This window comes from Ctenopharyngodon idella, chromosome 2 (assembly GCF_019924925.1).
Source record: "Ctenopharyngodon idella isolate HZGC_01 chromosome 2, HZGC01, whole genome shotgun sequence".
Classification (NCBI taxonomy): Eukaryota; Metazoa; Chordata; class Actinopteri; order Cypriniformes; family Xenocyprididae; genus Ctenopharyngodon; species Ctenopharyngodon idella.
The window spans coordinates 12,927,699-12,942,047 of NC_067221.1; the positions used below are offsets into that span (position 1 = coordinate 12,927,699).

Here is a 14,349-nt window from a genome sequence, read left to right on the forward strand (position 1 = left end):
TGCTGCAATACACGCAATACAATTTTATGTGACTTCGAATCAAATTTGAGCTGTCAAAATATATAGGCCAATTGCAACATCATCCAATTTATCAGGAATCTGATCCTAAACAGCAGATGTAAAGGGCCTTTTCTGGTACGACTCGAGTACATACATGAACGGTTTGAACGCCAAGCTGATTCGCGTTTTCGTTCTACTTTTAGCAAATAAAGGTGATATTTTCAACCATCAGGCATGCTGCACTTGGCAATCAACAAATTACCAGACTGCACAGGGGCGTGGGGTTATTTTTGTTGTGTAACTATGCAATGTAGATATCTCAAATGGCATTGGCGCTTAAGCACAAGCCAACAGCAAACACCTGTTGAGGGCATACTGCCTCTAGTCAACCAGAACAGACACAGCTGCTAATATTCTTTGAGTGGGCTGACTGCTGTTTGCTAGTACATCCTCACATTCGGTGCATGCTCACAATGCACTACAAAACCAATTAAGAGCATTTCAGTTGTGTGCTAATCGACAAAATCTCCATGCACTTTTTGCAAACTGTCCTGTCATTATGAGATTTCCATAATTTTGGCACCGTCGATGATATTGGGGGCATCGATGAGGACAAAACGCGGTCATGGTCTTCAGCCAAATGAGTTGATGGAGAGCAAAAATAAATCTATTCTGCAGGTGTGAACACACAGCGGCAGTGGGCTGGAAATATGCTGGCTCATTCGGAGTTGATTTCCATTGAAAACACAGTGATTTATTGTACGCACCACACTAGCTTGACTCTTTACGTGGCTAGCAGAATTCAGCCTAACTGTCTAATCCAAACTCTGTTCTGGTTTAGATAAAACGCATATCCCAACAAAACCGCGCTAGTAAATATATGACTCACGCCTCCCACTATCTTCAGCCCAAGATATATAGAGCCCATCTGCCTCCGTCCCGTACACACCTGCAGGAAACATGCTGAGTTGCAGGCGGGAAGAGAGAAACGGTGTGCGGTTTGAGCTAATTCATCTATTAATTTGACTTTTTAGAGGATGAGGGATCTACTGTGAATTAAATCCAGGCAGACTGCCATCGCAGGATGCGTATCGTAGCTGGCTTTACAATGCTCTAAACAATAAAATGGGTGATAAGTTACCTCAGCGTCGATGGCACGGACAGTGGCTGTTAAGCACATTGTCGCAGCGGTGACTATAATGTCACAACTGACGCCCCTGGGCACAGGCTCATAATTCGCCATGTTAAGTGCAGTCACAAATGTAATAGCGCCGCACTTTTTTGACCAATGAATTTCCATGACTTTTTCAAGACCTTTCCAGTCGTTTGTGATTACTAGGTAAGGACTGTTTTGAGAAATAAATTTAGAATGATTACTGGGCTTATTTCAGGTACTTGGATTTGTCAGGTAACAATGTTGTAAACTAATAGCAAGGAGGTACTGATATTAAAAGTCTGGTCAATACTGATAAGCCCATAAAAATCTAAACTAAAATCAATCGTTATTCATTAAAGTCGTTACAGTGATATTTCATTAGTGTTTTTAAAGATTAACATTGCCATCTTCTAAAGTGAAAAATGGAAAACCTGCACTGTAAAAAGTCATTTTTTCAGCTTAAATTATTTTTATTTTCTATGTAGATGCTCCCCTCCCAAAAAAATCATCCAAATCATTTAAAAAAAAAAAAAAAATTCCCATATCGCAATCTATATTGCAGAAAAACTAAATATCACAATGTCCCTAGTAATAATTATCAGAATAAACAGTTCTTCTGTAATATAGTCAATTCTCCTAAATGAAGGCTGTTTACAGTAACTAATGTAGCATGTTTCACATGTTTATAGATTGTGTGGTCACATATATAGTAATTTTACAAGAGCTTTAAAGAGATTCTGGCAAACTTTATCCTGAATGTCATTTTTAAATATGGCTGCTCTTAGAATCTAAAATATCCATTTCCAAAATTGAGATTTCTTCTTTTATGATTTTAAATACCCTTAAAGGGATAGTTCACCCAAAAATGAAAATTACCCCATAATTTACTCAGCCTCAAGCCATCCTAGGTGTTTATGGCTTTCTTTCAGCCAAACACAATCAGAGTTATATTAAAAATATCCTGGCTCTTCCAAGCTTTATAATGGGAGAGATTAGAGGACGAGATTTTGAAGCCCAAAAAAGTGCATCCATCGATCATAAAACATACTCCATGCGGCTTTTACGTCTAAAAAGCGTTACCTTCTGCAATGTAGTACACAATGACATCATGTTCTATGTTATGCCATGATATACTACGCTATGTCCTATGTTATAACGTGTAGTACATCATATCATTGTGTACTGCGTCGCTTTTTAGATGCAAGTCGAATGTGTATTTCTGTCGCACCGGAAGCTTGTTATTTTACTTTATAAAGTCTTAAATAAGAATATTTGTCCTACACAAACGCATCGATTCACTTCAGAAGGCCTTTATTAACCCCCCAGAGCCACGTGGAGTACATTTTATGACCCATGGATGCACTTTTTTGGGCTTCAAAATCTCATCCTCCAATCACTCCTATTATAAAGCTTGGAAGAGCCAGAATATTTTTTAATATAACTCTGATTGTATTTTGCTGAAAGAAGATAGTCATATACACCTATGATGGCTAGAGGGTGAGTAAATCATGGGATAATTTTCATTTTTGGGTAAAATATCCCTTTAACACCTTACCAAACATCGCCTAAAGACAAATGACTTTGAGGCTACCTTTTGGTAGCTAGCAAGCCTCTGTCTCATTCTTATAGACAAATAGAAGAGGACATTTCAATCTTCTCTGCCAAAACCCATTTCAGAGACTGTGGATGCCTCTGACAATGACTGATTGTCTATGAGGGCAAACCTGCAAACTTTGGTTAAGTGTGTCCACATTTATGGATATAGGTTAAAAATGTAACCACATGATGGATATTATTCCCCTCCATCACTCAAGACAATATGGTTATGGCTGTCTGTGTGAAGACAGAAGGGGATCTGTGAAAACAGATGCACTTGAGTGAAGGTCACGGTAAAAATCAGCATCAAAAGTTAGGTGGGAGAGGAAACTGCAGTTCTGCCCATCGGCTACAATCAGGACAAGGCTCGATCAAGCTACATGGATCCTGGAGGTGCCAATGGACAGCGGTCAACTCAGGGGCGCAGCATCTGTTCCCATCCTGGCCAGTGCACACTCGCATAGATTGAACGCTTATGCTATATCTGCTGTGCAGCAAGACAGGAATGCGCGACATGCGCATAGGACCTGGTTTAAAATATTGATCACTCCAGAGCAGTGCTAACTGTTAGCTGAGGCAGCCTTAGCATAATGATATTCATTGTGAAATTCAAGGCTTGAATTTTATGAAGGATTTCATCCTAATAGAATTTAAGACTGCAAAAAAAAAAAAAAAAAATGAAATGCAGCTGCTCAACACTTCACCATACAAACTGAAAGTGAAGCGTGTAGGGTATCTTTCAATAAAACGTTCAGAAGAGCTCAGTTATGAAGGACAAATCAAGCAGTAGCAGTTTCTGTAATTGACAGACCTTGTTCAAAAATATAAATCAGGTCTCTTTCATAAATCATATTTTGGGTTTCATTCTTTGTTTCAGCCAAGAAAGATAATTACTGCCAATGTAACCTTCACAAATTTCCAGAAGACCTTTAAACCATAACAGTAACCTTATAAATTAGCTCAATAATTGCACAAACTAATTTGAGGTCACTCACAGCTTTCAGTAGCCAGGATGGTGATGTTGTGTACAGCATTGGCTTCTCTGTCTAATGGCTTAGCTGTGCTGATGACTCCTGTTGTTGACTCAATGTTGAAAAATCGCTCCAAGTCTGTGTTTCTGTCTATTGAATATCTGTGGGAAAAAAAAAAAAGTTTTAATGAATTTCAAGTTTTGACTTTTAAATGAATTCTATAGATATGACCGTAGGCCATAGCTACAAGCCCCAACAGCAATCATTATTTTCAGAGGCTCTTAGGCACAGAACTACTTAATTATGAGCATTTGTCTTTTAGCACAAAACAACTGAGCCCCACAACTCATTTACAGTCAACATTTGCATCTACTCCCACATAAGCAAAATAATTTAATGCAATAATAATGCCACTAATGACTTGCATATGTGTATCTTGGCCTCCTTTACATTACATTAATGTTTATGTGATTGGCTATCAACTGACCCTATTTAAGGTCACATCGAGATGAACTCGAGACAAACTATGACACGTTCAATGCATTTTCGTTATTCACATGCAACTATGTGAATAGTATTATGTACCTTACCATTCAAAGGTATGGGGTCAGTAAGATTTCATTAAAAAAAAAAAAAAAAAAAAAAAGAAGAAGTTCATACATTTATTCAGCAAGGATGCACTAAACTGATCAAAAGTGACAGCAAAAATATTTTACAAAATATTTCTATTTCACGTAAATGCCTTTATGAGCATAAAAGGCTTTTTCAAAAACAAAATCCAAATTTTACCAACCTCAAACTTTTGAACGGTAGTGAATGTATTTTTTTCATAAGCCATTATGCACAGGTTTGTGTGATCAGATCTCTATCCAGAGATATCTCTATCCAGCTAAAGACTATCTAGATATTATCACAATATGACAATCAGCTTTTTATTAAGGTTTTAAGCTTTAATTAAAATGCTGTAGTCTTTCACAAAATTTAATCTTGCCTTCATAAAAGCAGTACCACTAGGATGTGAAGTCATTCCATAAGGCCATGCCTTACCTGATGGGACTATTGGTGGAGTCTGGGTCCAGAGCAGAGACGGTCCCTATGATGGTTCCCACTTTAGCCGCTTCAGAGACAACCATTTTACTGAGCGGAGAGGAGAAGATAGGAGGCTCATCTACATTCTCCACAGTCAGTCTAACCATCGCCGTATCACTGAACGGTCCTTGAGACAAGAACCGTGGGTCTATGTTCCTGTTGGATGCCTCAATTTTCAGAGTGTAGCTTGACTTTGTTTCAAAGTCGAGATTCTGAGGTAAAGAGCACAAGGGGAGGGAGGGAGAGAGGGGGAAGTGTTGAAGAGATAGTTTTGAAATTATAAACAAGGACAGAGAATATGTGGTAAGCATCCAGGCAAGTCAAAAACAGAGTTCAGATTTGAAATCTAGCCATGTGATGTGTGTACGCATATAATGCATCCAAGAGCCCTTGATCTTCTCCTTTTAACTCTCATATTTCATTTAAGTATTGCTATCGATTGACAGGACAGAAAAGAACAGTGTCATAGCAGTACATTGATTTTAAGACAGAGATACATGATGCCGAAAATGTCTTGTGGAATACTTTCTCATATAGTCATTTATCACTCCTGTCTGCTGTAATATGCAACGCATTGAAAACTACCTTCCGTGCCTCCTTCATATCACTGGCAATACATAACTTCCCTGAGGGTGCAACAAAGCCAAATCCAGCACTTGTGAACATTTAACTGTAGCTTTAAAATGAGAAGTCAGAGTCAGTTTATTGTCAATTCTATCCTACATAGTTTCCCTGGAAACCACAGTGCAAATATACAGTAAAACACTGTATATACAACATACAGAGAGAAACGTAAGTTTTCAGACAGTTTACCTTCGTATTCATGTTGGTTGCATGCTTTTTTTGAAAAACGTTTTCTGCAAACATTTCAATCTAATTTCTCTGTGTAAATGTCAAGTGGTGTAACCAAGTAAAAAGTAATAAAATATTATCCATACAGCTTGAATACACTTAGAGCATATCACAAACAACAATAAATTTTTATGCCAAACTCCAAAGTTTTCTCCATACCCCAAGCAATCTCTAGACAGTTATACCACCTAGACATTTTTTCTTTAAGCCCCACAAAAAAATTGCAAAATGTATTATAATTCAGAAATTGAAAACATATTTATAATACAGATATTTGTGAATAATCTAAAATAGAGTTGGACACAAAAATTAGTATCACGTCATTGACCCATGTAAAAATATATACAATATACGCTTGAATCGAAACACATTATACTATGACAGCAAAAACTAGAGTTTCTGAAGAAAATGTGAGTGATGCTCGCCGTGCGCAACTACACTGCCCCTACACAACCTTGAGTCAAAAAAGCTCACCCCCATGTCTCTACGATATTCTGAGGGGTACGGGTGTGGTTTTAATAAGATGTTAACACAATTAGCATATTCCTATCAAGATGCTAACACGATTAACATGTTTTTCCATTATGCTAACAAGATTAAGATGTTGCTAGCATGATGCTAACATGATTAGCATGTTGCTAACATGTTTTAACAAGATGTTAAGATGATTTGCATGCTGCTATCATGATGCTAACATGATCAGTGTGTTGACAAGCATGTTTTAGCAAGAAGCTAAACATAATTAGCATGTTGCTAGCATGATTAACATTTTTACATGTTTTAGCACTTATCTAATCGCTATTAGAATGTAGTTATTCACTGCTAGCATGTCTAGCAAGTCCTGTTTGCTAGCATGAGTCAAAAGAGCCATCCCCCATGTCTATATGATTTTCTAATGCAGAGATATAGGTCTTTGCTAAACGTTTGCTATGGCACTCTGTTTGGTTGCTAGTAAGTGGCTTGGCGGCTGCCAATGATGATACTCCAAAGGCTGCTTGCCAGTATGAATAATATAAACAAACCCCCATGCCTCTATGACATTCGGATTTGAAGATATCCCTGTTTGGGTTTGGGGTGCTCAACAATGGTCGCTAGGGCATGGCTAGGAAGTGGTGAAGGTGATTTGTAATGTATGTTTGCTGCCCCGAGCAAACAAACCCACTCTATTGTTTCTATGACACTTCTATCCAAAGATAACTCTTTGAATGAAAGTCTATGGAAATGTTGCTAGAGAGCTCTAAATGTTGCTAGGGTGTGGCCTGATAGCTTCATAAAAATCCTGAGAGACTGACTGGTTGCCTGAGTAAAATGAGCCCGCCTTTATGTCTCCATGACACTGTGCTGCAAAGATATCCATCTGGGCCTTTTATAACAGCAGTGTACGGGATCAGTTGCTATGGTGCTCTAAATGGTTGCTAGGGCATGGCTTGATAGCTTCATGATGATCCTGAGCGACTGATTGGTTGCCTGAAAATCCCTATGCAATTTACAATAGTAGGAAAAACATATATGCGCAATCCCTGTTTCATGGGCAGTCCCTTCATCATAGTATGTCAATTGGCCAATTTCATGCACCTCTTATGCCCCAGGGCTACAACTTATACCCCATTGCAAGGTATGTTACAGAGCCTGCCAGCTTCTTCAAATGTGGTAACCCACATGTTTCTACAAAATCCTCGCTTGGAGCTATGACCCGTCAAAATTTGTCGCAATGTTAAGTCTATGGGAACATCATACGGCCGATCCCTTATAAAAGTCATAGCACACCTCTTCTCAATATGCCACACAATTTGACACCTCATTAATGGGTCTATGGCAAACGCTGCAGAACAAGTTACACGCTGAAGTTTTGTCCAGAAGAAGAAGAATAAGTACGACTAATAACAATAGTGATGCTATGCTTCGTAAGCACCACTAATTAAACATTGTGCAGGTACAGTCGGAAAATGATGGCGGTTTAAGTAAAAAATGAAAGCAAAATAAATATAAATGCCCCCAAAATTCAAGATATGAGAGCAAAAAATGCCCCTGTATGAGTTTTTATTTCTGTAACATATGTTACACAAGCTAGAGGGATGGGTGGGCGTAAGGTGGGTCAAAGCAGTTGAGGAGCATGATCGCCTATGGGAAGAAACTGTTCTCAGGTCCAGTGGTTCAGGAGTGTATGCTCCTGAGGCTTCTCCCGGAATGAAGAAGGGCAAAAAAGCTGAAGGCCAAAGTATTGTCCTTCATGCTGTTTTTCTGTTGACTTTCTTTAGACACTGCTTTGGGGAAGTAACATGCTGAGCAGTTTGCACTGTAGGGGCTTCCAGCGAGAGGAAGAGCAGTTTCCAAACACTGTTGATTTCCTGAAGTCAACAATTATCTCTTTTGTCTTGTTGACATTAAGAGATGGTTGTTGACTTCTCAACATTTTTCTAGGTCTCTCATCTCCTCTCTGCATGATATCTCATCATTGTTATTGATGAGCCCTAGCACTGCAATGTCATCTCTAAAGTTGATGATATGGTTGCTGGGGTGCCTGGCAACCAGGCTAAGAGTCAACAGCGAGAACAATAGAGGGCTGAGGACATAGCCCTGGGGGACACCAGTAGTCAGGATGACAATTTCTGTGGTCTGGTCATGGATCTGCCTGAGGTCTGTTTTTCAGGAAATCTAGGATCCAGCAAATTGCGATGCTTAGCTTTAAAGCAAAATGCCTGCTATGCAATATCTTTTAACCAAAAATGTTGGATTCCGAATTCAAGTCAATAAACAACGAATGCTATCATAAGTGTTATTCAAAATGGATTGTTTTGGCCATAAGCAAAATGTCAAAAGTCAAGTGTAGGTGGGCTGATAAGGGTCATGACCAGCTGCTAACAGCACTTCATTATTATGGATGTGAAAGCAACAGGAAGCTAACCATTAAGGCATGTTACCATAGAGTTCTTCAGCGCTTTTACTCTTCAGACATGCACTGAGTAAATGACTTTGTCAGAAACTCAAAGGGGTCTTACATATGGATATTGTCTGTATGCGTAGCGTCAGATTAACCTCTGACATCATCTGAAGATACACACTTTTTACATCTAGCGCATTTTCTCATCACGCTCCCTTCACGGCATAAAAAATTTATCATCACATCATTGCATCACTGTCATAGCAATGGGGCCGAAAGTACATATAAGGTTTGGGCTGTCTATGGCCTACCTTCTGCAGAGTTATGACTCCTTCTTGGGTATCTTTGTCTGGTGCGACCCTGAACACCCCAAGGCCGTCGCCCTCTATAATTCTGTAGTCCATCTCAGCGTTTGGTCCGATGTCAGAATCCAAGGCTTTTATCTTGGCCACCACTGACGCCACAGGCAGGGATTCAGGCACAGCAAACTGATAGGATTCTGCAAAAGAGACCCGACAAACACACACACCCACACGCAGAGGTTATTGATGATGCTATTTCTCTTTTTTCCTTCCTTATCACCCAGCTGTTAGGGCCGAGTCTGAGCTAATAATGTATCTCTCTGCTCCGTAGCAGGTAAGCCACTCTATAGATATAGCAAGCACGAGGACAGTCTGAGCTCTACACTTTCCCGGACCCATACTGATGGTGATGATGGTATCATGCAGCTAAAAATGGGGCCAGAAATGACTATGACAATGATCTAAAAAAAAAAATCCTCTATTATAAAAGAAGATTGTTCAGTTCTATTCAGAAGATCATCTACCTGATAATTACACAGCAACTACAGCGAGCGCTTGATCTCGATAATACAAGATCAGCCTAAGTCATTAAACATCTCAGATTACTCTCATGCAATTTAAATGGAGAAACAGCATGCGTTAATGATGGATCAGGTCCACGTTTGCTTTATAGTCAGTAGTAGAATCATACTCCGTGAAAAGCGGGGTGGGTTGTCGTTAACGTCCGTCAGCGTGACCGTCACCGACGTGGTGCCTGAGAGTCCTCCCATTTGGCCAACCATGTCTTTGGCTTGAATTACCAGAAGATACTGGTCCCGTGCTTCTCGATCCATGTTTGGCAGAGCTGTCCTCACAATGCCTGCACAGAAAAGTTTGAACTGTTTTACTGAACGTCCTGTTGTCTATTGTTGATTAGAAATATGGGGGTATTGATGCATGAGATGTACTGTGTAATGATAACATCCTCCAGGCCTGTAAGAGCTGTGAAAAAGCATCTAGATTATAATATGGATCACTTCCCTTCTGTATTATAGGGAAATGGAGTGTGCATCAATTAAAATAGGATTACCATTTAGTAATCTAAACAGCAAGGACCTTTTCGAGATTTGTTAAGCCATATCATAATGGATCTCTCATCGATAAGTCAAATTCACTGAAGCCAGTGCAGGACGGTAAATCAATTTCCTCTCCAAGTCATTGTTAGTTTTGGAATTATTTCTTGGCACACCGAGAGTGATTAAATAGTACCTACTTCCTTTTTGCACACAGAAAGCTACGATAAATCCTAATCAATAACCACTGCTATTTGCTATATCTGGCTTCATTTTCCTTCACATGTTGTGGTGGCGTCTCTAAAATTAGCTGTACACTTTAAAAGAAAAGGGAGAAAAAGTTTAATCAAGGTTTGTAATTTACCCCGTTGATTGAGTCCATATGTGGAAATGACCTCAGTTACAGCTAGAGTGCTGATTACATTAAGGATTTCATTCCCTGTAATCAGTCGTTAATGTGCGGCAGTAACTTCATCACAAGTCCCATCAACTTTTTCTGTCTTTAAGTGAGTCAATCAAAATAGCGGTCTCTTGACGTTTCCATGTTTCCATTACAAGAATCTGTGGTTACCACGTCATTGGCTTGAGAAGACGTATCACTCGAGTTACAATTGAAAGCATGTTCTTTTTTTTCTTTTTTTTAAATTAATCTAAATTAAAATGAACACTGTACACTGTTTAGCTAAAGAGATTGACGGGTGAGAATGACTTAAAAAAAATGTCTTGATAAGCTTTAAATCTCAACATTTTAGTGTCTAAATATTTTACTGACAATATTGCAAAGAAATAAACATTTGTAACTTCTGCGTACCTGTCTTTGGTTCCACTGAGAAATAGGGTTGTCCCTCAAGGATGCTGTACACAACTCTGGCACTGTTTCCATATGTGGGATCATCTGCGTCAGTTGCCTTAACCTCAACCACAGATGTGCCTGGAACAGATTATCCACCCAATTTGGTCAAAATGTTACCAGACATACACTGGAATCATAAGCACTGAGCTTCACTTGATTACAGAACTGAAATCTTATGCAGCCTATCACAAAAACATGAACAAGCTCAAGTAAACCAATAACGAAACATTACGATGCATATAAGTAGATGGCTGCATTTATTTGTAAAAAAAAAACAAAAAACAAAAAAAAAACAGTAATATTGTGAAATATTATTACAATTTCAAATAACTGTTTTCTATTTGAATATATTTTAAAATGTGATTTATTCCTGTGATGGCAAAGCTGAATTTTCAGCATCATTCCTCCAGTCTTCAGTGTCACATGATCCTTTAGAAATCATTCTAATATGTCGATTTGGTGCTTAAGAAACATTTCTTATTATTATCAGTGTTAAACACAATTGTGCTGCCTAATATTTTTGTGAAAACCATGATAATTTTTTTCAGGATTCCTTGATGAATAGAAAGTTCAAAAGAACAACATTTATCTGAAAGATAAATCTTTTGATCAATATAATATAAAAAATAAATAAATAAATAACAAAAAAATCTTACTGCTCCCAAAGTTTTGTCTGGCTTTGTATTTTTCTGAGGATTTTGAGATGATAAAAATCCTCAAAAATGCTGAGTGTATTTTCAAAATGTGCATTTAAAAAGTCTGCTCTTGCATCCCTGAACCACCTGACACACTGTCAATTCCAGAAACGAGGCATCTGCCACTGATTGCTAGCATATATGAAGTTCATTAGAGCATTTTGTAATCACATTTAATAAGAGTCACAGTGGCTTCCCCAGTGACAAAAACTTTCATTTCCAAATTACCCCGATTACGTTTTCTTAAACACATGGGATAGAAACACTGCTTTATCTGTAAATTATTTTCATGATTGTTTTTCATATTTTTTTGCAGAAATTAACAACGTAACACAGATAGAAACATATCTTGTGTGACTTTGGCTGTATTTTTTATTCTTGTGCCTTTCTTGATTACAGAGTACTGAGCTAGTGTTGCCTCAGTTCTCATTAAGCCATGCATCCTTGCAAAAAGCCCAGAAGGACAAAACAAATCTAATCTAAAGCCAAACACGAACTTTAAACAAAATTCTGTATGTGGCTTGCATTTGCTTTCCCTTATCTTATGACTTTCTGTTGTTTTATGGTGTTGTTGTTGTTTTTTTTTCACAATGACAGAAACTGGACATCCGCAGCACATACAAGTTTGGGGTTGTAATTTTTTTAATGTTTTTTTTTTTTTTTTTTTTAAGTCCCTTACGCTCACCAAGACTGCAATTATTTGATCATAACGCAGTAAAAACAGTAACATTGTGAAATATTATTACAATTTAAAATAACTGTTTTATGTTTTAATATATTTTAAAATGTAATTTATTCATGTAATGGCAAAGCTCAATTTTCAGCGTCATTATTTATCACAACATCATTACTACAGTCTTCAGTGTCACTAATATAACATAACATTTCATATTAATGTTGAAAACAGTTGGGCTGCTTAAGAGTTTTGTGGAAACTGATACATTTTAAGGATTAGAAAGTTTATTTAAAAAAGTTCAAAAGAACACCATTTTATTTGAATAGAGTTTTTGGTAACAAATGTTGAAGTCTTTACTGTTATTTTTGATCAATCTAATATATCAGTGCTGAATAGAAGTAGTTATTTCTTTCAAAATATTTAAAGGTAGTGTAGATTCTATACTTCATATACTATAATTATATCCTGTAGAACTGGAGCACAAAGGGAAGTATAGTGCCGCTTTACTGGCTTACTGATATTTCCCAGATTTTATTTAAACTGTAAAATGGCTAATGGAAAGTGCCAAGCCTTCATTTGAGCACAATTTACGGTCCCACTCCAGACTGCGGTGTTCCTCAGAAAATGCAGATTATCCTTAAATGCGTTTGCTTGTAAAAAACTAAAGCAGACATTTGGGGACAGGCCCAGATGTTGTCATATCAGTAACCTAAGCATCTGGAGGCACAGCCGAGTGTACAAAAGCGCAGCACCATGGCAACACCTCACCGCAGGGACCAAGGCCAAATGAGTGTTACTCTTTATAAGATGGTGCAATGTGATTTCATCTCTTATAGGTAACCTTGTACTTCTGCAGAATCATTTTAGGCTCTTTAGATTCAACAGGCTGATACATTTATAGCCAGTTAAGGACACGGCATATGGTCAGCCCTTAAACACACATCATACCGAATCCGTTATGTGTGAAAGTGATTGGATGGGAGTATAAAGGCATATGTTGTGAATTTCCATTTGGCCTCATGCTGATGTCTGGCTTGAGGGAGAGGTGTCTGGGTTAGGTTGTGATCCTCAGACTTGCACACAAAAAAAAATCTCCTGTTTCTTAATTACCAAATTAAATTAATCATTTTCTCGTTAATCAAATCCATTCATCACCGGTTGACTGCTAATGAATTTAAATGGATCTATAAAGCAGTCATTGAGGACAAGGGTCGCTTGCATTCACAGAGGCTAATGGCTTTGTTCACGCCGTTGGACAGACAGTGGCAGCCAGCATGTTAATTGCTCTTCTAAAAAAACATGTCAATGTTTGCGTGATTGTCAGCTACAACGCTTTGCGTGGTCGAACTTACAAACAAGTGCCCTGTATGGGGGCATTCTTTATGTATATCACTGTTCTTAGGTGATCCTCAGCTAACCCTCAATACCTAAACAAATACGTGACACAATTACCAATAATCATCATTAAATTAGATTTGTATGAACAAATCCAAGGCACTTACCAACAGGAGACATTTCGGGTACTTGAGCATTGTAAGGGCCATCCAGGAACTTGGGTTCATTGTCATTAATATCCTGCACTTTGATAACGAACTCTGACTCTGGTTCGACTGGCAGGTTGGTGGCGCGGTCTCGGGCCTGAGCTCGCAGCGTGTAGTAGGCCTGTTCCTCCCGGTCCAGACGCTTTGTGGCGTGTATGTCGCCTGTGTTCTCATCGATGGTGAAAATGGAGGTTGCACCTTCACCTGTGAGCACGTATTTCACTTTGCCCTCACCTTTGTCCACATCAGAATGAAGCTACAGGGAAAAATGAAAGGAGAAAACAGTTGTTTATTTCTACTATCATTGTAACAGTTGTCTAGTTAGTATAGTAATGAATAAAGCCAGTAATTCTGTTTACTCATGTGAAAGTGCTTCTGCAGTGGCTTAAATAATAAATGGAGATAAACCATCTCCAGCAGAAAAGAGAACGGACTGAACAAATGCCATGTTATTCTTCCTCACACATCTCAAAAGATAAATCTAGCTTTCCTTGTTATACAGAAGAATATGGCTTGAGGTGCTGTTGCTGTGAGTTACTTTTCCAACAAAGAAAGAAACATGAACAGCGGTGAAGAAATCTCACAGTGTTTTGAGGTCAGTCATTCTGTCCTGAATGTTTAGTCAGATTTACAAGTGTACAGTTGTTTTGCGAGAAGTGTGACAATTATACATGGTTTGTTTTTT

The 14,349-nt window shown here is 38.3% G+C and overlaps 1 protein-coding gene across 2 annotated transcripts in view; it reads right to left on the minus strand.

Annotated features, from left to right (window-relative positions):
• Positions 1-14,349, minus strand: part of cdh7a (cadherin 7a) — a 61,678-nt gene that overhangs the window by 24,911 nt on the left and 22,418 nt on the right. For both annotated transcript variants that reach the window (XM_051874619.1, XM_051874631.1), the window contains exons 3-8: positions 13,626-13,920; positions 10,711-10,830; positions 9,539-9,706; positions 8,857-9,044; positions 4,771-5,024; positions 3,748-3,884 (exon numbers count right to left, since the gene is read on the minus strand). In XM_051874619.1, coding sequence (XP_051730579.1) covers positions 3,748-3,884; positions 4,771-5,024; positions 8,857-9,044; positions 9,539-9,706; positions 10,711-10,830; positions 13,626-13,920 — 1,162 coding nt within the window. The remainder of the gene's footprint in view (positions 1-3,747; positions 3,885-4,770; positions 5,025-8,856; positions 9,045-9,538; positions 9,707-10,710; positions 10,831-13,625; positions 13,921-14,349) is intronic.